Source organism: Chanodichthys erythropterus, chromosome 19, assembly GCF_024489055.1.
Source record: "Chanodichthys erythropterus isolate Z2021 chromosome 19, ASM2448905v1, whole genome shotgun sequence".
In the NCBI taxonomy this organism is placed as follows: Eukaryota; Metazoa; Chordata; class Actinopteri; order Cypriniformes; family Xenocyprididae; genus Chanodichthys; species Chanodichthys erythropterus.
This window is the reverse complement of record NC_090239.1, coordinates 25,325,390-25,349,505: the sequence shown is the minus strand read 5'-3', so window position 1 is coordinate 25,349,505 and position 24,116 is coordinate 25,325,390. Positions and strand designations below refer to the sequence as shown.

Sequence of the window (24,116 nt, the reverse complement as noted above, 5' to 3'; positions counted from 1 at the left end):
AATCCGTTGTCCTGTTGTCGGAAGTAGCACAGTTCATGGAGTGCATCTGAAATAGACCGGGGCCACTGTTTACTTGTGTTCACTCTGCTGCTCAAGTCTGAGTATTTGACAGGGTATAAAACCTTCTAGTTTTCAACACTGCGATTACATGAGGCGGTGTAGCATTTGCATGACAACGACTCTTTACTTCAGTATTTCTATCAGCTGTCAGACGTCCCGTGAAAGCGAATTAGTGTAAAGCATCCACACACGATATTAAAACAAAGCAGACATTAGAGATAAATCTGTCTCTTTTTTTCTTATTTTGCACTGGAACAATTAATGAGAATGCATCTTGTTTGCTGATTGTCTGCTGTTTGTGATAAGCGACTTAATTAAAGTTTGTATGTCAAATTTTTAATTTGTTAAATTTTCTGTTACATTTGCTTAACACTCATAAATATAATTGATATTCAAATGTCCTTTTAGCAAAAATCTGCTATTTAGCATTATTATTTATAATAATATTAATAAATTAATATTGGTGTAACTCAAATTATTCTGCTGACAATATAATTTGATATTCAATTTTTAAATCTACAGTATATTAAATTAGAAAATTGCAAAAGACAAGCATTTTTATTAATGGACTGTGCAAATGGACACTGTAAATAGCTTCAATGCAATTTGTAATTTTTGACTGTAGCTTATAGCTAGCTATCATTTAAAATGTGTAGCTTGACTATACAGGGAGTGCAGAATTATTAGGCAAGTTGATTTTCTGATCATATTTTTTTTCCAAGCACATTTTACCAATTCCAATCCACATCAATCTTAATAACTACTATTAATATTGTTTTTAATCATTTATAAGTGATATATAATTGTTCATGAAGGCTGGAAATGAAAAATGCCCTATATTCAGGTGTGCAGAATAATTAGGCAGGGTTTCTTTTACAGATAAAATGAGCCAAAAAAGAGATTTAACTCAGACATAAAAGTCAAAAATTATTAAATACTCATGAGAAGGACGCAATACTAATGTAATACTAGAAATTGCAAAGTTAAAGCATGACCATTGGACAGTGAAATGCTCATTGGGTCAGCTGGGTCATACAAAAACAGCTGGAGAAGAAAAGACACGTTAACTGCAAAATAATTAAGAATTAAGGTGAAGAATTAAGTGTGAAACCATCAGGAACCCTTTAGTCTCCAGCGCCACCATTTCCCAGTACTGAAACCTACCAGGAGTCTCCAGAAGTGCAAGGTGTCAGGATCTCAGAGACTTAGGTTAGGTGAAGAATCCTAAAAAATGACCCGCTCTTAATAAGAATCACAAACTGAAGTGTTATAAAATACATGAAGACTGGGTTTTTATAGGCCTTATAGACAGACAGCTTGAGAGTGACTCCTGAAGGACCAGCACCACATCCTCTTGTACCACTGTTTGAAGAATTTATCTTCCAGAATCTGGCAGTAAGGTGTGGGAGTTCACTTTTAGTCAATCTCTTATCCTGAAATGTCCATCTTGCAGAGATGGACTAAATGATCTTCCAAAACTTACTGCCAGATTCTGGAAGATAAATTCTTCACAAAGTGGTACAAGAGGATGTGGTGCTGGTCCTTCAAGAGTCACTCTCAAGCTGTCTGTCTATAAGGCCTATAAAAACCCAGTCTTCATGTACTTTATAACACTTCAGCTTGTGATTCTTATTAAGAGCAGGTCATTTTTTAGGATTCTTCAGCTAACGTAAGTCTCTGAGATCCTGACACCTCACACTTCTGAAGACTCCAGGTAGGTTTCAGTACTGGGAAATGGTGGCACTGGAGACTAAAGGGTTCCTGATGGTTTCACACTTAATTCTTCACCTTAATTCTTAATTATTTTGCAGTTAACGTGTCTTTGCTTCTCCAGCTGTTTTTGTATGACCCCGCTGACCCAATGAGCATTTCACTGTCCAATGGTCATGCTTTAACTTTGCAATTTCTAGTATTACATTAGTATTGCGTCCTTCTCATGAGTATTTAATAATTTTTGACTTTTATGTCTGAGTTAAATCTCTTTTTTGGCTCATTTTATCTGTAAAAGAAACCCTGCCTAATTATTCTGCACACCTGAATATAGGGCATTCTTCATTTCCAGCCTTCATGAACAATTATATATCACTTATAAATGATTAAAAACAATATTAATAGTAGTTATTAAGATTGATGTGGATTGGAATTGGTAAAATGTGCTTGGAAAAAAAATATGATCAGAAAATCAACTTGCCTAATAATTCTGCACTCCCTGTAGCTATAGTATCAGCAAGTTACAGGGTTTTCAACATTGAATAACCCAACAGCATTTATTATGCATAAAGTATAAATTGTGATTTATGAATTGCAGCTCTTTTAATGTAGCCGTCGATGTCAGACACTTGCGTACCTTTGCTTTCCTCTTGCAGAGGGCAGTGACTATCCCCAGGTGTCCAGCGGCGGCAGCGTAGCCCAGAGGAGTGAGGCCGCTCTCAGATGCCGAGTCCACACTTGCGCCATATTCCAGCAGCAGGTTCACCATGTCCATGTAGCCCAGGTGAGCATGCACACACAGCACCGGAGCGTTGTTCAACACCTCCGTACGGTAGTTCACATTAGCGCCGCCCAATATCAGCAGCCGTGACACCTAGAGAAAATTAAAGTGCCCATTTAATGCTCAATTACAAGTTCATAATTTTCTTTTCATGGGGTGCTAAAATACATTTAAATGATTTTAAATAATTAAAAAGCAGCACTTTTTTCACCCTCTGCCTGAAACACTGTTTTAGTTCCTGTCTTTTGAAAGCCCACATCCTGAAAAGCCCAGTCTGCTCTGATTGGTCAGCCTATGTCCCTACAATAACAGACCGGTCTGTAAAACTCTTGGACGTATTTTAAAGAGTCTATGCCGTGAACTACACATACTTTTGAAAATCCAGCATTTAGTCAATCCTGATAAGCGCTTGTTGTCACAGTTCTGTGAGGGTGTTTGGCATCATGATGGCTTTGTTTCCAGGTGGACCATTAAAGAACATGACACACACATCAGATGACGACTTTGAAACTCCCCAAATGCATCCAATTTTGTGCACCTTATGCATCAGATGTTCAGCCAAAGGTCCCTGGGCATGACGTCTGAGGCTGAAACTATATTTATGGTAACTGTGCTGTCAGTATTGGAAGAATGAAAGGACTACAAACTAGGTGTTTCAGGTAAGTGCTTTCTTTTGGAGAGATTCACTCCCTTCAAACTTTGTAACCTTGCAGATCATTTACAGCTATATTACACACTAAAGGAAAGATAAAATCAAAAAAACACAATAGGTGCCCTTTAAAGTAAACAGTAAATCCATAATGTTGGTTTTAGAGTAAGAAACAAATGTAAGATCTGTAAAGTGGAGCAGTACCTTTATGTTAGGTGTGTAAAGGTTTCTGAGTGATGAAAGAGCTGTAGATAAACTCTCTGTACTGTATGACACCCACAGCCCTTGCAGGATGGACGAAGAAACCCCAACCTTTTTACTCAGGCCCTACAGTATGATATAATAATGGGACAAAAAGCCTTAATGCATGAAAGCATTACCAGTAAAATATGAGCATTATGGTTATCTATTATCACATACTTGCATAACACTCTTACCTTGAATATGTGTGCTTTCAGAATGTGGTGACCTAGTTCAATGGTCTGCTGTCTATTTAGTTTGTTTTGTTGTCTGGAGAACCAGAAAGCCAGAAGAGTATGGCCATTCCTTCAAAAAAACAAAAAACAAAACATGTTAGAAACATAAAATACTTCAAGCTACAGTTCTCAAAAACATCAGAATTTGTTTTTCACATTTCCTAGGCCCTGTTTACACCTGTTATTAAAGGGGACCTATAATGCCCCTTTCACAAGATGTGTCTCCAGAATGTGTCTGTGAAGTTTCAGCTCAAAATCCCCCACAGATCATTTATTATAGCTTGTCAAATTTGCCCCTATTTGGCAAATTCGCCATTTTTGTGTGTTTTCCTTTAAATGCAAATGAGCTGCTGCTCCCGCCCCCTTTCCAGAAGAGGGCGGAGCTTTAACAGCTCAACAACAACAAAGCTGGAGAATCTCACGCAGACAAAATGAGGATTGTCAGTAACGGTGTTCAGACTTACATTGTTCAAACCGGAGTCGACACTGATGGAGAGACTCAGGAAGAAGTTACAACTTTTAGACGTTTCTGAATGGTCAGTGGATAAATTGATGTAGTTGCTGTGGAGTTGATTCAACTCATCCACTAGCATGTGTCGTCATGTTCATCTTTTGTGTTGAATTGACCCTCGTTTGTGAAGCAGTGCGGCGTAAAATGTCGGCATGACAACAACACTCTACTACAACAACTCTTCCTCTTCTCTAAAGCAGCCCAACATGGCCCCGCCCCCTTTGTTGCATGTTCTTGGGGGTGGGGTTTATGTAAATTTTAGGATTAGTGATGTCACCAACCGGGGCAGAAGCTCGTTGTAGTCCCTACCAGCTGTTTGTTGTAGTCCTTAAACAGTGATTTCTTTAAAATAAAATATCTCCCTTTGCATTGAACTTTGAGTGTCGTAACTTTGCAGATGTTGTTTATGATCAAACGGCAACATTACACACTAACTAAAGTTAAAATCATAATTGATCGACCAAAATGCATCTTAAAGGGGTGGTTAGATCACAAGTGGACAAGGGAGACACATTACTGCTTGCACCTGGTATTTTAATCCATCTATTTTGTCCACTTTCAACCACTTCTGTCCTGATTTCTTTGAGTGGAGGGTCTATGAGCAGGTAAATGTATGGGTTTTTTCAGATATTTCAATATAATGGACAACATTAAGCTCGCATAATTTACATATAGATACACGGCGAATGCTGTGAGTGTGTGTTAGAAATCAGGAATGGTGAGAGAACATTGTGCTTTGTACGTTTTTCGTCTTTAAGCCAAACTTGGTGTCTTCAGCCAATAAAGATTAAATCCCATCTGGCTAGCACACTTCCCATAATGCTTACGCATTAGGTCAGTAGGTGGAGAGTAGACGGTAATTTCTGGCTGTTTGAACACATTCGAGCACATGAGCGTTTACACTATAAAAGCAATCCGGTCAAATGCGTTTTTGACTACCTCTGGAAGAGGTCAAAAGTGGCCAAGCTCAAAATGTTTTACACCCCATTTCACATCGTTCACTTTTGATCTGATTGACAAAATGCATCTTAATACCAGGTGTAAACAGGGCCCTAGATAAATCTCTGAAGGCAGATTTTCCCCTGAGGTAAAAGTTGTTAGAAGACATACATGTTGGGTCAGATTATCATTCTCACACTTTGATTTAGGTGAACATTTTAAAATGTCTTAAATTCAGTTTGATTGAATGTTTAAGTCTATATATTGTTGGATCTGTAACGAATTGCTTTTGAACCACTTCAAAACCAGCAAACCACAAGTCTGGTAGGCCAACTAACACCATCAAAGGCTGTTTTAAACTTTGTTTGTCAGCAAGGAAGTACATTTATTTTCATTTACATGACAAAGCCAATTTTTACTTGCATCAGGTATTTGTCAGACCTGGGATCACAGAGGAACTTGGTCTTCTCTCCCTCCTCCCGCCATATCAGCCATTCTCTAAAGGACGGGTGCACAAACATGCGTGTTCCATCCCGTCTCTTCACCAGAAACACCGACAGGTTCTCCATCCTCTGCTGGAAGTCTTCCCACTCCAGAGTGCCCTCCACTGAGCCAGCATTGATGGCTTGGTAGATTTGCTCATCGGTAAGCGGGTGCAGGGAAGCCAGGGCCACGTTCAGCAGCGGCAGGGCCCTTTCGAAGGATGACTGCGTCGGAAAGCGCATGTTACACTGCAGGAGGTACACTTCAGCTAGACTGACCGGGACCACCTTATAGTTGGAGCTTTTGAGCACCAGGTAGCCGCGTTCGATCAGGTCAAAGGTGAGCTTCAGGTAAAGAAAAGAGCCCTGGCTGAGGGCTTTGAGGTGGGAACTGAGCTTGCCGAAGCTGGTGTTGTCCATCTTGCCATTGAGGGAGATGTTGTTCTGGATCTCCGCACTGCTGTGGATGCGGTGGAGGATGTAGCCCTGGAGATCGTGGTCAATGGCGTCATTTTCCTCCAGGGCGTCCAGAGAGATTTGGTGGAAGGGGAGAGGTTTGGTGATTTCCTGGAAGGTAGAGACGAGAGCTCAGTAACTTTAAAAAAAACTGCGCTTGTATTAGAATTTGCAGCTGCTTTTTGGGCTGTTGAGTACAGATAAAATGTGCTGTACAATGAAATAGTAAATGACGTTTTCAATCAAAAAGGAAAATTTACATGCAAATCAATAAACCAACAACACAAAAGGGGATAATAAACAAACAAAGCATAAATATTCCTATGTCATCATAACAGGATCAGAAATTAACAGGGTTTAGGACAGAAATGTCTATTAAATTCAAAATGTAAGGGAAAAATGCCCCCATACAAACACATTTCTACAGGATTTCTACATCTGATATACAAATCTGATATACACTAGATTAGTTCTTTCTTTAAAAGAATTGAATACTTTTCATTTGCAAGGATGCATTAAATGAATCAAGATTGACAATAAAGACATTTATAATGTTACAAAAAAATCTATTTCTAATAAATGCTGTTTTCTAGTCATCAAACAATTCTGAAAAATCTGAAGTATTACAACTGTTTTCAACACTGATAATAATCAGAAATGTTTCTTGAGCAGCAAATCAGCATATTAGAATGATTTCTGAAGGATCATGTGACACTGAAGACTGAAAATTCAGCTTTGATCACAGGAATACATTACAGTTTAACATATATTACAATACAAAACAGTTATTTTAAACTGTAATAATATTTCACAATATTACTGTTTGGCTATTTTTTGATCAAAGTGCGTATAAGAGCTTATTTCAAAAACATTAAAAAAATCTTATCCAAACATTCTGAACATTAATATTATATTTTTAGTCTAGGTATACATTTTATCCCCTAATATATGAGATCGAATTATTCAGATAACTTAAATTGTATACTGCATGCACAGGTGACACACTATGTACAATTAGAAAAATATAACCTCATAAAGTTGAGAATCAATTCCAGTGGACAAAAATATTGGAAACTAAATTCTGTTAAAATATTGTAAAATATTTAATGGTAAAATATGGTACAAATGAGCAGTGGTTACGTGTGTTTACCTGCAGGGAGGTCCTGACAGTCACCACCAGTTTGAGCCAGGCTGGAAACTTGTTGATGGTCTTACAGAGGAAAGACACAATCGTGTCTCCATAGTCTGGTTTGTGAAACTCAGCCTCATTCAGACCATCAATGAGAATGATGAGGTCTTCATCCGGAGTGATCTTCCTCTCTGAGAAAAACAACATCCAAACTTTTACACACATTTTGCATCGGTTTCTGTATTCAAGATACAATCACAAACTTTGTGGAACCTAGACATGTGTTTCTTCTTTTGCAGGTCACTTTGTATAAAAGCATCTGCTAAATGCATAAATGTAAATGCCTTTATAAAGTGCATCCAGTGGTTCGAGCACCCCTCGTCTGAAGGCAGTGGGCGGATCTTGGACGCAGGAGCGCAGACTGAGCATGCTCTGTATGTGCGGCTCTTTCAGCAGCAGCTCTCTGTACGCGGCGAGTTGCGGCGAGCGACACAGCAGTGCCGCCACGTTGTGCACAAACTCCGGCACCAGGCAGGTGTAGGCGTTATCTGCTTGACAGTAGTGATACGCCACGACCTGCAGGGGGCAGCAAAGAGAAGAGCAGGTGAGAGAGGCCGGAGTGCAGATTATGCTGATCTAGGGACGGTTTGTTATGATTACAAAACAACTGTAAAATGTTACTAATAATATCAGTGTTTTAGAGGATGATGTGGAACAACAGCGCTCAAATGAAGAGCAGGAAAACAATATGCTGCTGCTGAAGTGCATCTTTCTTTGTCCCCTGAGAGGAATGAGTGGCACAGTGCTGAATTGCAAACTTTTTCTCCCTCAATTTGGAATGAGGCCCTGACGAGCCTTTTATCAGGAGTTTCTGTGGGACGCCCATCTTTGAGACAAGTGTGCATAATTGGTTCCATTAAAGCAGTAATTATTTTAATTAGCTGCTTTAATACTTGATTTGAAGGGAAAAAAAAGAAAAAAAAACCTTCTGAAGAGGTCTCAGCTGAAATAAAAAAACAGTGTCATGAGGATTTCACAGCATTTTCTGAGGTAAAGGTAGTAAAAAAAAGGATTATGATACAAAAAGAATATTATCCACATTATTTTCTAAAGTAACACGTTGATGTCCAGCAGACGGTGTTGCCAAGTCTACGGTTTTCCAGCAGAATTGGGCTACTTTTACACTGTTGTCGAGGGATGTTTTCTACAAATAACATGATATTTAGTCCCTGGAATGTGAATTTTACCAGGGGAGCCCCACCAAAAATGTGCATTTTACCCCCGGAATGCGATTTTTACCATGGGACTCCCCTGAAACGTGACTGGGATAGTTTTGAATAGCAAATGGGCTGGTTTTTGCTGTGAAAACCTGGCAACCCTGCCAGCAGATAAAGATTCACAGAGAGGCAGTGTTTCTTTTGAGCACATTTGCTTTGTGATGGGTAATGTGGGATTACAAATTTAAAAATCTGTTTAAGATCGTCTATGTATGGAAGCTTGTTTCCACCATGGAATAAAAAAAAGATAATTGCTACTTTTTATCTCACAATTTTGACTTTTTTTTCTCGCAATTGCAAGCCTAAATCGCAATTCTGACTTTATAATTTGCAATTGCGAGTTTATATCATGTGATTCTAAGAAGTAGAAAAAAAAAAGAATAATGTTCACCTGAAAATGTTTTTATGAACATTGGTTTTTTTTTGTTTTTTTTTAATAATATAAAATACAAATTAGTCTGAATAATTCTTTTCCATGACACAACCCTATATCACATCCCAAACCTCCCTCCCACAGTGCCACAAATAAACCATAAACAGATTAAACAAGAAAAAGGCATTTTTAAAATACAATTTTTAACATAAATGTTTTCATTCCATGCATTGTACCGGGTTTAGCCAAAGGCTAATTTTCACCTGCATTCCCCTGTCAGGTCAACATAAATGAATAAAAATAACACACACAATACCTATGTACAATAAAACATGCATACACACACATTCTGTCCTCATTTACTCACCCTCAAGTTGTTCCAAACCTGTATGAATTTCTTTGTTCTGTTGATCACAAAAGAAGATATTTTGAAGAATGTTGGTAATCAAACAATTGATGGTTTTTTTTCTACTATAGAAGTCAATGGCTACCATCAACTGTTTGATTACCAACATTCTTCAAAATATCTTTTGGTATTCAGCAGAAGAAAGAAACTCATACAGGTATGGAGCAACTTGAGGGTGAATAAATGATGACAGAATTAAAATTTTTGGGTGAACTATCCCTTTAAGTGGTCACTTCTGAGGCTGTGTACGGTCAATACCTTTAAGGATACCTTCCTACCTTCCTACTGAATGCATATAAACTACAATGTATCACTGCCTTAGTCTGAATTGACCAAGCAGCACATTCTCAACAAAGAATCCTGCTGAATAATACACCTGACCCGAGTCTTCTGGTCTTCACTTCTGAGTTTCTTTTTTCTTTTTTTTAGTCAGAACAAATAAATACTACATGAAACATAACATGACATTTACTATGTCAAATGTACTGTGAGCAGGCGCAAAATTTCTCAGGGAACACAAAAGCTTGTGTTTACAATCGCTAGAATTTTGTGAGTGAATGCTACATTTCTCAAATATTTCCTCTCATCTAATTTTTTGCTCATCACTATGTCCCATTAGGGGCTTCTTTTGCATCTTAGTCTGAATGGTCAAATCCAAGTATTTTTTCATGCATAGACACTAATGTGATTCGCAAGAGGTTATTATTTAACCACAAAATGATAGAGCATATGCTATATAAATGTGCTGTAAAAAATGTTTGCATGCCAATCAGAAATGCTCTGTCTGTGAATAATTTCACACCTTCAGGATTGCTGACATTGGGTTGGCTAACAAGTACCGGAGGGCGGGGTTTTGGAAAGAGGGTGTGTCATTGAAGTTAGCAAAATGTAACAAAACTGCTCACATTTCTTATAGCACCTTTAAGGATTGTATTATCTTTCTAGACCTTATTTTCCAGACATATTTATTGCAGCTGAAATTGAAAGTGTTAGTAGAAATCATCACTGCATTGTATTTTCACTGCGAATACAGCTAGAGTGTTCAAAGGAAATCAGCACAATGTAGTGACACCTTCACAGCTCCGATTTCACCTTCATCTGTCCTGGTGTTCATTATTCAACACTTCTGAAATAAGCGCGAAGCAGACAGAGCAGGGGGCCCAGAGCTGCTCATAATTCAGCAGAACTTACAGAGAGAGACGTGGATAATTACTCAGACTAAGTCAGACTAGATGCCTATGGCACTTCTGAAGGCTCAAGAGTTTCATGCTTTCTGCATTTGAGTATGTGTGTGTGTGTGTGTGTGTGTGTGTGTGTGTGTGTGTGTGTGTGTGTGTGTGTGTGTGTGTGTGTGTGTGTGTGTGTGTGTGTGTGTGTGTGTGTGTGTGTGTGTGACATACTGACTTCTTGGTTGAACTCAAAGAACACCAACTTCAAAACTGCATGGTTTGCAAATTGCAATGCAGGAAAGTGAAATATATTGTAAATTTTGACATTACAAATGTATTATATATATATATATATATATATATATATATATATATATATATATATATATATATATATATATATATATATATATATATATAAAAAGCCTAAATTCAATCCGTTCATCATATAAAGCGATCAAGTCTCTTCAGAAAATTTGGACTAAACTGATCAATTCATATGGATTCGTTTTACAATCTCTTTATGAACTTTTTGAAGCGTCAAAGTGGTAGTTATGTAGCTGTCTATGGAGGGACAGAAAATCATCAAAAAGATCTTCATTAGTGTTCCGAAGATGAACAAAGGTCTTACAGGTTTGGAACGACATTAGGGTGAGTAATAAATGACAGAAATTTCATTTTTAGGTGAACTAACCCTTTAATTCCAAATTGCCACATTCAATTCCTTCCGTCTAAAGCAGTGTGTTTATGGCCCTCAATGTCAAAATCAATCAAATCCTGTAACGTGAATGCCGTAAAATGCAGTCCACTGCGAAACGTGCTTAATATTAAAAAGAGTTATGAATCTGCGCATTAAATTGTGAAAGGGTACTCGCACTGTTCCTCGGGCGGTTTCTGTCCGCGCTCTGAGATGGAGCAAAACACAAACAAGCAAAGTTTAGGCTACCTAATTTTGCCATCGGATACGTGCCTAAACGGTCAAATACACACAAAATTATATGGCAAGTATTCTCATAAACACCGTCAGTTACATCTTAAATGGACATAAACAACTGGGAAAGAAATCAGATGCATGTCAGTATATTAGATCCGTGCATTCGCTCTTAAAGTGACAGCAGCCTAATACTGCTGTCTATGTCATTACTGTTAATCAAACAACAAAAGAACAAGAAAAGGTTTATTTTACACATGTCATATTTATATTTTATTTATTTTGATATATTAAGCAAGGATGCATGAAATCGATCAAGAAGTGTATCACGGTTTCCACAAAAACTGTTTTCAACATTGAAAATAATCAGAAATGATTCTTGAGCAGCAAATCAGCATATTAGAATGATTTCTGAAGGATCATGTGGCACATGAGAAAACAGTAATATACTTCACAATATTGCGTTCTTACTGTATTTTTGATCAAATAAACACAGTCTTGGCGAGCATGAGTGTGGTGCTACTCCTGTTCAGTTCACAACGCAATGAATATTGCAGAGCCCTCTGTTATGGCAACAACTTTGTGATCAAGGTTGGCTAAAACGTGACCCACAATGTTTTTACCTCCTAAGGTCTTGCCCATGTTGAAATGAAAACGCATGCATGACCTCCAAGGCTGCATTTATTTTCTATTCAGTTTGATTTGCACCGCATCTCTGCATGAGAATTCATTTTGATGTGCACTATTGTGGACTCTAGAGAAAGGATTTAAAAAAGCAAGAACAACAAACACCAGAAACATGCCCTCAAGCTCCACAAACTCCAAAAGATCATTTAATGAGGTGAGATGGGCTAACAGGGAATGCTCCGGTCATTTAGATCCAGTGGCACACAGGCTAGGTGCTCTTTGAATGCATCGAGAGAGCTACACAAGGCCAAAGGCTGCACAAATCAAACCACAAGTGGAGGAGATGACAGAGAAGTGAGATATCAGACGCAGAATCATGGCTCGGACCACCAGAGAGAGGATCAACGATATTAGAATACTAATTTACTCGTACAAATGTTTTAAAAGAACTTAAACCGTACGGAAGGGTAGAAAGCGAGAGTCGATTATTAATGCATTGACTTAACTAGATCTAATAGCATGGCAAGGAAATTGCTTTCTGCCTGAATAAATATTTTATGAGGCTCGGTGGCAAACTTACTTCTCTTTTTTAAACATATCTGCATAATGCAATAGCTGAGACCGTGACAACAAGCCGGCACAGGTTAAGACGGGCCTTTTGTGTGTGAGCAGAAGCAATTCTACCTGTCAACCGGATCTACTGTGAGAAGATTGATGTGAGAACCCGTGCGTGTGTGTGTTTGTACCTGTGACGCAAGCCTCCTCATGGCCTCCTCCTGTCTCCTCCTCATTTCTGGAGTTCCAGGGCAACTTCCTCCTCCCAGTGTACCATGGGAAGGCTGTGACTGTGTGAGAGGGATGCCATCTCCATCTGAACACACAAACACACAAAAAAAATAATTACATTCAACATTGGAAAAAGGTGCCTGTAGCAACAATATTACGCTGCTTCATTCAAAGTGAAATGTCCAGTGAGTTCAGTTTTATTCAAAACAGATAAACGTGAATCTGGCAATGCTTTATCACGTTGGATGTTGTTGGTATCGTGACTCAACCTTACATTAAACCTAACCAATAGTGTTCACAAAAGCAAACGTCAGCATTTTCTGATTCAAATAATACTATATGCAAACATCAAATGTATTAGTTTATAAATCATGCATTATGGTAAAATGATTTTGAGTTCATACACTCTCAGAAAAAAAGCTGTCACTGGGGCTTTACCTTTTCAAAAGGTACTAATATGTACCTTAAATGGGATCTATTATGCCCCTTTTTTAAAATATGTAATATAAGTCCCTGGTGTCCCCAGAATGTGTCTGTGAAGTTTCAGCTCAAAATACCCCACAGATCATTTATTATACCATGTTGTTAATGCCCATTTTTGAGTGGAAGGAAAAACATGCTGTTTTCATGCATGTGTCTTTAAATGCAAATGAGCTGCTGCTCCCCGTCCCGCTTTACAAAAGAGGGCGGAGCCTGTACAAAAACTAATAAAACATCTGTTTTGGTTTGACTATCATCTCTATCGTGGCTACACTCACAAGACATTGCAGTTCTTTGTCATGATAAAAGTTAATTATTTGCATAACAGAAGCCATAACAGTTTATATAACAGCCATAACAACCCGTGAGTATTAAACTAAGTTCTCTTACATGTCTTATTGCACTTAAAGGTGCAATATTTAATATTTTTGCAGTAAAATATCCAAAAACCACTAGGCCAGTGTTATTTATTTTGTTCACTTGAGTACTTACAATATCCCAAATGTTTGCAACTATTTTTAAATCGTGCGAAAATTGCAATTTTAATCAAGGCTTTGGGACGTGTGAGGAGTCGCCTGTCACTTGCGTCATGCCCGCGTTACTCTCGGGTTCCGGTTTTATTTTGTAGAAACCATGAAAACACCAAAGACGCTTTAAAATATTACACATTTTAATAGACAATGGAACAACTGTTTTCATATATTTACACTGCAAAAATGCTGTTCTTACTTACAATTTTTGTCTTGTTTCCAGTCCAAATATCTAAAAATTCTTAGATCAAGAAGAATTTTCTTGACAAGTAAAGATTATTTTCTTGTTTTTAGGAAAAATAAGTCAAAATTGAGTGAGTTTTTCCTTAAAACAAGCAAAATAATCTGCCAATGGGGTAAGCAAAATAATCTTAGTCCAAACTGAAAACAAGATTATATATCTTATTTTTGGTTTAACATAAGATTATTTTGCTTGTTTTAAGGACAAACTCACTCAATTTTGACTTATTTTTCCTAAAAACAAGAAAATAATTTTTATTTGTTAAGAAAATGCCTCTTGGTTCAAGAACTTTAAGATATTTTGACCAGAAACAAGACAAAAACTCAGCATTTTTTGCAGTGTATAGACAGAAAACGAATTGTTATATAGCTCAACATGTTTAGTCTTATTGTTTAAATCTAATTTTCTTGATTTTTTGTGAGTACCATGCTTTACCATGCTTCAGAGAAAAACACTATTTTGTGAAGTAGCTAACATAGCATAATCAGATGCAGCTTTATTTTTACCAACAGTAATACATAATTTTCTCCATCATACAATACGTTTTAAAATTAATTGCATGTCATTTATCAACACAAGACATCCAATATTTAATAAAACTTGGCGTCATCAAGCTACGCCTTTGTTTTGAATAGGCTTCTAGCGACCTCTAGCAGACAAAATTATTACATATTGTACCTTTAAGCTGTCAAATACACACCAGGTTATGTCAAAAACACACACAGTTCACAAACACAGTCGGTTATGTCTGTGAACATAAACAGCAAGTAAAGAAATCACATGTGTATATTATATCTGTGCATTAAAGGGACAGCGGTGTAACTACTACTGCTGTTTATGCTGTTAATATCAATCAAACAACAAAAGAAAACCAGAAAATCACTCACTGCTCTTGATTAACTTTAGTAGCTTTAATAATAATACGTTTCTTACTTGGATGCTGGTGTTAAATGCTCTGTCGAGGAGATAAACGTGGCAGACTGTGTACAGCTCACTCAGGGGAAGAGTTATGCTAATTGGGCAGATCATTTCCAGTTGTGGGCAGGGCTTACATAAGAGTAGGAGGAAATTGGGAACCGCTCATTTGGAGAGACTGTTCATGATTTATGGGGATTATAAAAAAAAGGAGTGGGTGCATTTTTACCATTTTTACCATGTGGGCTTGTTGTTTACACACATTGTGGACACACATCTGCGTTAAAACACCTTATAAAAGCGAATTTGGCATAATAGGTCCCCTTAAAAGTTAATAATATGCATCTATTAGGAGTAATTAAGGTCCAAATATGTACCCTTTGAAAGGTACTGCCCCAGTGTCAGCTTTTGTACCTTTTTCTCTGAGAGTATAACATAGTATTGTGCAAGGAGCTGCACAAAAATAAGTCTTTATTAATAAATAATCTGCCCCTGTAATCATTATGTGTGAAAAGGAGTTGTTTTACTGCCACTCTGTTCATTTCAGTTGGAAACTGCAGTGAATTGTATGTATAGGTATGTTTTTGCAATGAGTATATGTTGACTATATAATATTCATTTTTGTGATTACATTTGTTGACACTACTAGTGGAGAAGTGATGCACTCCCTGCCTGAATTAGCTTTAGATAAGTTCAGTGCGCCACAGGAATACTGCGGCTGACAGACAGCATATGAAGTTTGGTCAGTACACTTTGTAAAAGTCACGTATGCTAATAATAAACCTTACGTTTTGGCGACGCCTGTGGGCTGTCAGAGGCGATCTGTCGCATGCGGTTGCCATGGCAGCTGAGAGCCACAAGGCGTGAGATGATGGCCGTCTTGCCATAGCCGATGTTGCCCACTAGAACTACGCCACGATTCGTGCCGGAGTGGGCGGTGCGTAGGTAGGCATCAATCTCCTGGAAGAGCCAATCACGGCCAGTAAACACAGAGTCCATGGTGATGCTGGGCACCTCGAAAAGCAGCGGCTTTAGTGCGATGTCCTGCAGTCTGTACGGAGCGAATCGCACTGGGGATGGAGAGAAGGTATAAAAAATGATAAATGTCTAGGAGAAATATGCTTACACACGCATGCGGCCTCTCAAACCTCACAAACACACACAAATAACCCAAATGCAATTAAAAAACAATCAACAGACACATACACTCACAGAAAGAAACATATCTAGGGCCCTATGATTTACCTTGAAAGCCAAAGTGGAACTGGGGAAAAATCAATAAAATTCAACAAAAAATATGGCAATGTCATTTTGTTGTATTGATATGAATTGTTACATTTTCTTTTGACTAAACATATAAATATTTTTATTTTTATTTTAAAATAAATATTTTAACTGTAATTATAATATTAATAATTAAATATTATAAATATTTAAAATAAATATTTTTATTTTAATAAAAATGTTTACTAAATTGTTTTTGTTATAAATCAATGTGATTATAGTTATGATGATGATAAATGTGGATAGAACGGTTCAATAATTAATAATTATTAAAAATAATAATTTATTAGATTATATTACAATGCATGTTTTATACACATGATATAAATAATATATTATCAATAAATAAATATGTACATTATATATATATATGTATATATATATATATATATATATATATATATATATATATATATATATATATATATATATATATAATGATATAATATAATATAATATATAGTGCTGCCAAATGATTAATCGCATCAAAATAAGTCTGTTTACATAATATGTGTGTACTGTGTATATTATGTATATATAAATACACACACATGCATGTATATTTAAGAAATATAATTTATATTATATATAAATATAAAATATATAAAATAAAAAAAAATATTTTATGTATAAATATAATATATTTTTGTTAAATGTATGTGTGTACATTTATATATACATAATAAATATACACAGTACACACATATATTATGTAAACAAAAACATTTATTTTTGATGCGATTAATCATGATTAAGCATTTGACAGCATTATATATTATATTATATTATATTATATTATATTATATTATATTATATTATATTATATTATATTATATTATATTATATTATATTATATTATATTATATTATATTATATTATATATTTTTTTAAATTATGTGTATTAAATATAATACAGGTGCTGGTCATATGATTAGAATATCATCAAAAAGTTGATTTATTTCCCTAATTCCATTCAAAAAGTGAAACTTGTATATTATATTCATTCATTACACACAGACTGATATATTTCAAATGTTTATTTCTTTTAATTTTGATGATTATAACTGACAACTAAGGAAAATCCCAAATACAGTATCTCAGAAAATTAGAATATTACTTAAGACCAATACAAAAGGATTTTTAGAAATCGTGGCCAACTGAAAAGTATGAACATGAAAAGTATGAGCATGTACAGCACTCAATACTTAGTTGGGGCTCCTTTTGCCTGAATTACTGCAGCAATGCGGCGTGGCATGGAGTCGATCAGTCTGTGGCACTGCTCAGGTGTTATGAGAGCCCAGGTTGCTCTGATAGTGGCCTTCAGCTTTTCTGCATTCTTGGGTCTGGCATATCGCATCTTCCTCTTTACAGTACCCCATAGATTTTCTATGGGGTTAAGGTCAGGCGAGTTTGCTGGCCAATTAAGAACAGGGATACCATGGTCCTTAAACCAGGTACTGGTAGCTTTGGCACTGTGTGCAGGTGCCAAGTCCTGTTGGAAAATGAAATCTGCATCTCCATAAAGTTGGTCAGCAGCAGGAAGCATGAAGTGCTCTAAAACTTCCTGGTATACGGCTGTGTTGATCTTGGACCTCAGAAAACAGAGTGGACCAACACCAGCAGATGACATGGCACCCCAAACCATCACTGACTGTGGAAACTTTACACTGGACCTCAAGCAACATGGATTGTGTGCCTCTCCTCTCTTCCTCCAGACTCTGGGACCCTGATTTCCAAAGGAAATGCAAAATTTACTTTCATCAGAGAACATAACTTTGGACCACTCAGCAGCAGTCCAGGCCTTTTTGTCTTTAGATGCTTCTGATGCTGTCTGTTGTTCAAGAGTGGCTTGACACAAGGAATGTGACAGCTGAAACCCATGTCTTGCATACGTCTGTGCGTAGTGGTTCTTGAAGTACTGACTCCAGCTGCAGTCCACTCTTTGTGAATCTCCCCCACATTTTTGAATGGGTTTTGTTTCACAATCCTCTCCAGGGTGCGGTTATCCCTATTGCTTGTACACTTTTTTCTACCACATCTTTTCCTTCCCTTCGCCTCTCTATTAATGTGCTTAGACACAGAGCTCTGTGAACAGCCAGCCTCTTTTGCAATGACCTTTTGTGTCTTGCTCTCCTTGTGCAAGGTGTCAATGGTCATCTTTTGGACAACTGTCAAGTCAGCAGTCTTCCCCATGATTGTGTAGCCTACAGAACTAGACTGAGAGACCATTTAAAGGCCTTTGCAGGTGTTTTGAGTTAATTAGCTGATTAGAGTGTGGCACCAGGTGTCTTCAATATTGAACCTTTTCACAATATTCTAATTTTCTGAGATACTGAATTTGGGATTTTCCTTAGTTGTCAGTTATAATCATCAAAATTAAAATAAATAAACATTTGAAATATATCAGTCTTCACTTTTTAATGGAATTAGTGAAATAAATCAACTTTTTGATTATATGACCAGCACCTGTATTATAATATAATATAATATAATATAATATAATATAATATAATATAATATAATATAATATAATATAATATAATATCATATCATATCATATCATATCATATCATATCATATCATATCATATCATATCATATCATATCATATCATATCATATCATATCATATATAATATAATATAATATAATATAATATAATATAATATAATATAATATAATATAATATAATATAATATAATATAATATAATATAATATAATATAATATAATATAATATAATATAATATAATATATGCAAACAAAAGTTTGTGAAAATTAAGTATAAAAAAAAAAAAGATTTCATAGGGCCCCATGTTTCCACACCTACCAGACAACTAATTTGTCCACATCACAAAATACAGTACGATACATCAGTTCCAGAAGATCATACAACACTACTGCTACTCACAAGGGGACGTTTCACACAGTACAGAAAGGACAGAGATCAGCGTGTACAAGAGCCCACACTTACGTGACTGTGACTGCCAGGCATGGCTGTTAGCGGAAGCTGAGACAGACACAGACAGGCGACAGGAGAAAGAGAGAGAGAGAGAGAGAGAGAGAGAGAGAGAGCTTGCACTGAAAAAGCAAATCACTCAAAATAAAAAAAATGCAGTGGGTGAGGGTGACTTCAGGTGAGACGAGGAAACGTGAGGATGTGAGAGACGGGTTAAAGGGAAAAACATTGTTTCCTACAATCGTGATTACTGGCATTTACAAGTACATTTTTACACAGCAAGTACATTTAAGTCTTTCATGGTCCAAAGACCTCAAGATCCAAAGTTTACACTTGTCAAATGGCAAATGCAAGTAAACTAAAGCTTTTTAAATGGTGAGAGTGACATTCAAGTGACTGTCTCCTGCTCTGATCTTTCCCAATGCTTTAAGAAGGGAACAACAATTTTAATTTTCATTGGAGGTAAAACATATTTATGCCTGATAAATGAAAACTGACCTAGTTAATTAGCCTAGCGGTCCTGACTGATGTGCTGAAAGGCAGGTAATTGGGTGCTAGTCACAGAAGGATTACTGCTTCCGAACTGACTGCCTGAACTTTCACAAGTACTTCTTCATCAACACCAAAACACAAATCTGCTCCTTTTAATTCATTTCAACAAGGATGAAATATTGAGTCAAATACCTTTGGGGTACATGTACCATGCATGATTATCAAATATTACGGTAGTTTTTTATACCATTACTGTAACATAGCACTTGTACCAACAGTTGATCACACACCTGAAGACACTTTGGATAATTGTCAGAGTACTTCAAATCAAGCGTCTGGTTTAGCGATCCATCATGACAGTAAATACCTCACATGGAGTGCTAGTAATCCAGTTAAGAGGTGAAATAAGCCATCTCTCACACACAGATGGCCAGTCATGATGACTAGTAGAGATAGTGTTGCATTGAGAGGGGTGACACACAGTAAAGTGGTCTAGTTATGTTACTTTAACCAAATGTTACGTGTTTAATACAAGTTAAGCTCTATCGAACGCATAATGTTCACTACCAGAGAAAATCATTTCAAATCATCCATTAGGTTTTTAAATGTTTGTCGTTATAATATGACACTGTTATATGAGTAAAAAAAAAAAAAAAAAATCTTATTTTTTTTTCTTCTGTATACTTTCATGTACACTGCCATCTTTAGGGTCAGAAAGATTTTTTTCTTGAAAGAAATTAATACTTTTATTTGGCAAAGACATAAAATTGATCAAAAGTGACAGTAAATATATATATATATATCAAGGTTTCCACAAAAATATGAAGCCGTTTTCAACACTGATAATAATATAAAATGTTACTTGAGCAGCAATTCAGCATGATTGAATGATTTCTGAAGGATTATGTGACACTGAAGACTGGAGTAATGATGCTTGAGCACAGAAATAAATTACATGATACAGCATATTCACATAGAAACCTACTATTTAAAAGTGCAATAATATTTCACAATATTACTGTTTTTACTGTATTTTTGTGAAATAAATGCAGCCTTGGTAAGCAAGCAGAAGAGATTTCTTTGAAAATCATTAAAAAAAAATCCCCAAACTTCTGAACAGTAGTTGCAAAATTTACTGTTAACTGGTTTTATCCGATCTTGATAGAAGTTATAAATATTGGCTATTTTTGCAACACAACATTTGAACAATTTTTTAGCTAAACTAATTTAGCTAAATGTGTTGCCACGTTTATTCAGTTATAATTATATAACAATTTTCTATATAACAATTGTGTGGCAAAAACATGTCAGGGATGTTGAGCTTGAGTTTAACTTCAACTGTTAGTTTCTGTCAGGACGATGGTTCCTCAAGGCACAGTTTAATAATAAGCTGTATCGTATTATGAGAGTCACCTTTGCATTCTCTCTCCTGATCGCGAACCGGATGCAGTGAGCTATTTTAATTATTCACCAGGTGAGAGTGGCTCGCCAGACCAGCAGGCGTAACACAGTCTAACGTCACTGAGTGAGCAGTGTGTGTGTGCGTCCGGGGAAACAGAGAATTTGAGGTCAAGCCAAGGCCCTGGATTCCTCATTAGCTGAGGAAGATAAAGCATGAGGGTGAGTGTGAGCCGAGATGTGTCCTCACCCAGTGGACATCAACAGAGCCTGTTAAATCACTTTCTTCTCTCTTTATCTGAGTATGTTTAGCACTGAAAAAATATTTGAGATTTATGTATTTAAATTGCATATCGTCACTGTCGGCACAGGCAGAAACCTCTTATCTTTTTCATCATTTTATTTCTTCACATAAATCATTACTGTTGGTTAGCCTTCATGTCTTTCTGTGGGTTTTGCAAAAATGTTTCCATTGAAAACTATGAAAAATAACATGTGAGTAAACATCGTAACTCCACTGGATCCTCAATCAGTCAATCAATCATCGTAACTCCACCCGTGAATGAAGTACCACACACAGTTTGTTTTTTACTCAAGAAACACTATTTCATGTATTTGAGGAGTGTAGAAGAGTGTCTTGTCATCAAATCATAACCAGTACTGTCTTAAAAAGCCTGTGTGCAGCACTTCATCTTTAATAACATTTAAGATTTTGGTCAAATTACAGAAAAAAAAACTGATTGACCACATAGCTACAGTAAACTTTATAACCAGTTTAAGGGTCAATGATGTGTCAGGGTTTTTTTGTCCAAAAGCCTTAATAATAATAATAAAAACAAAGATATGATATGTAATATGATATGATATGTAAGGTAGTACAACTAGATCTCTTTTATCAAATCCAAAGGTTTTTAATTATATTTTGCTACATATAAAGGTATTTTGAAGATTTTTAAGTGTCTAAAGGTCATTTGGTTTAACCGTCCAAAGTGCAATACAGCCATTTCATTAGTGATTAAAATATCTTAAAATGTAATAAATGTATATATTTTTTATTCTGGCATGATTTCATAACATCATATATCAACAGTGCAAAATGGTATTAAAATTATGTGTAGAAATCATTGCTTTGTTATGAGAAAGAAAAAATGAATTTCATTGATGTCATTCTGAGTAACCAATATAGAGGGACCATTCTGGATCAAGTCATGCGGTCAATATCATGTGACAGGATGTGACATCATTCAGACACCTGCAAAGGACCACATGGTCGTGAAGCAAAGTAACTAACTCTCTTTTAACTATTGTTTTATTTTAACTATTGATTACTATTGTATATGTTTTCACTTGATCATATGCATGTCCTGAAACATCAGGTCATTCGGTACAACCGCTATAAAACATGGAAAATGTTGTAATATTTAAAAATTTTTTTTACTAAATATAAAATGTTTGATTGACCTTTTGCTAGATATCAGTCTGTTAGCATTGTTTGAAAATATTGTCATTCGGTATAACCAAAATTTAAACTGAATAATTTTTTTGGTGACAAATTTTGTCCATCTTGTAGAAAATGACAAAAGCAGTGTTAATTGATTATAAAAACCACATATTCTCATTGTTAACACTTAATAAAACTTCAAAATAAATTATATCTCCATTATGTTTTTTTACATTTTTAAAAAACCTTATTTGTCAACGACCCTTAAGTTGATGAAAACATAACGCAATGGACTTCTGTTCTAATGATGGATAAAACACGTATGTCCAACATTCTCTGAAAGCTCCTGTCAACAACCTTGTAACTCCATTTGAGCTTGATTTTGCTAATATGATAATAATATAATGACACATGAAAGTGTCTGATCATATATAAAGCCACGATATTAACTTTGACAATGCTGTTAAAAAAAATCCAGTGTTCTTTTCCATTTCTTGAAAAGTAGCATTTTTGGAGATATAAGGTATTTCCCAACAGTGACAATGTAAAAAATCCATCTATTTGGATTAGACAGTTTTAACACAAACACACTAAAACACTTCATGTGATGCATATTTTTCAGTCATACATAAATAAAACAGGTAATAATTCTGTTAAAAAGTTTATTAATAGTTTATTATACCATAATTAACCTATTAAATTGCATCTATTTGATTTTATTTAAATAATCTTATTTTTTAATGCATTTATTCAAATCATCAAATATCTGTTCATTGTAAAAACAATTACATTTATTCAGTTAAAAAGTAAGAACACTGTTAAAATATGGCTAGTTGTGGAACAAGCAATATTCAGTTTAGTTCACATGTATGAGATTAAAACAAATTGGATTTATTGATGATAAATATATAAAACTGGTTATTGTGCACTTAAAACACTTTCAGTTACTATTACAGTACCTGGTTCATTTATGTATGACTGACAAATATGCATCACATAAAGTTTAATTATGTTAAAACTGCGTAATCCAAATGGATGGAAACTTTAGATGCAATTAAAATACATAAATCTCAGATTTATTCATAGAGTGTAGAGGGTAAACGCAGCGTCTCAGTAGACACACTGACATTAATACACAGAGACAGAGGGTAGATGGGGACACAGCCCTGCCTTGAGAACAAACACTCGAGAGACAGAGGAAGAAAAGGTACACCAGACGAATGAGAGAATGAGGCTAAACGGTGATCTATGGACACCTTTTGACATCAAACCAAATATAATGTGTGCGTTGGCATCCAAGCACAGGATCAGAGTGATATAAATCAAAGCTAAGCAGCTGGACGCACTACACAGTGCTGTTGCTCACCTCGCAGGTCCTGCCCGGAGCGGCCTGCGGACGTGTTTTGTCGGGGCATCCGCAGGGAGGTGCGCAGGGGGGCGTGTCTCTGCTCATCCAAGTAGGCCAAGTCCTCCAGGTGGGCCGAACTGGTGGCTAATGGGACAGAAGATGTGAAAAAGACAAGGATGAAGTTGAGTTAATCTGATTGTACCTAAGATAAGCATTATTATTACTATAGCAAACACTCTAGAGTTCAGCAGTCGGACTGATGTGACAGT

The 24,116-nt window shown here is 36.1% G+C and overlaps 1 protein-coding gene across 2 annotated transcripts in view; it reads right to left on the bottom strand.

The window, feature by feature from the left end:
* Window positions 1–24,116, bottom strand: part of tanc2b (tetratricopeptide repeat, ankyrin repeat and coiled-coil containing 2b) — a 207,613-nt gene that overhangs the window by 9,792 nt on the left and 173,705 nt on the right. For both annotated transcript variants that reach the window (XM_067369441.1, XM_067369442.1), the window contains 9 exons: window positions 23,866–23,991; window positions 15,717–15,998; window positions 12,723–12,847; window positions 7,538–7,769; window positions 7,215–7,384; window positions 5,568–6,175; window positions 3,638–3,746; window positions 3,405–3,527; window positions 2,408–2,644 (listed from right to left, as the gene is read on the bottom strand). In XM_067369441.1, coding sequence (XP_067225542.1) covers window positions 2,408–2,644; window positions 3,405–3,527; window positions 3,638–3,746; window positions 5,568–6,175; window positions 7,215–7,384; window positions 7,538–7,769; window positions 12,723–12,847; window positions 15,717–15,998; window positions 23,866–23,991 — 2,012 coding nt within the window. The remainder of the gene's footprint in view (window positions 1–2,407; window positions 2,645–3,404; window positions 3,528–3,637; window positions 3,747–5,567; window positions 6,176–7,214; window positions 7,385–7,537; window positions 7,770–12,722; window positions 12,848–15,716; window positions 15,999–23,865; window positions 23,992–24,116) is intronic.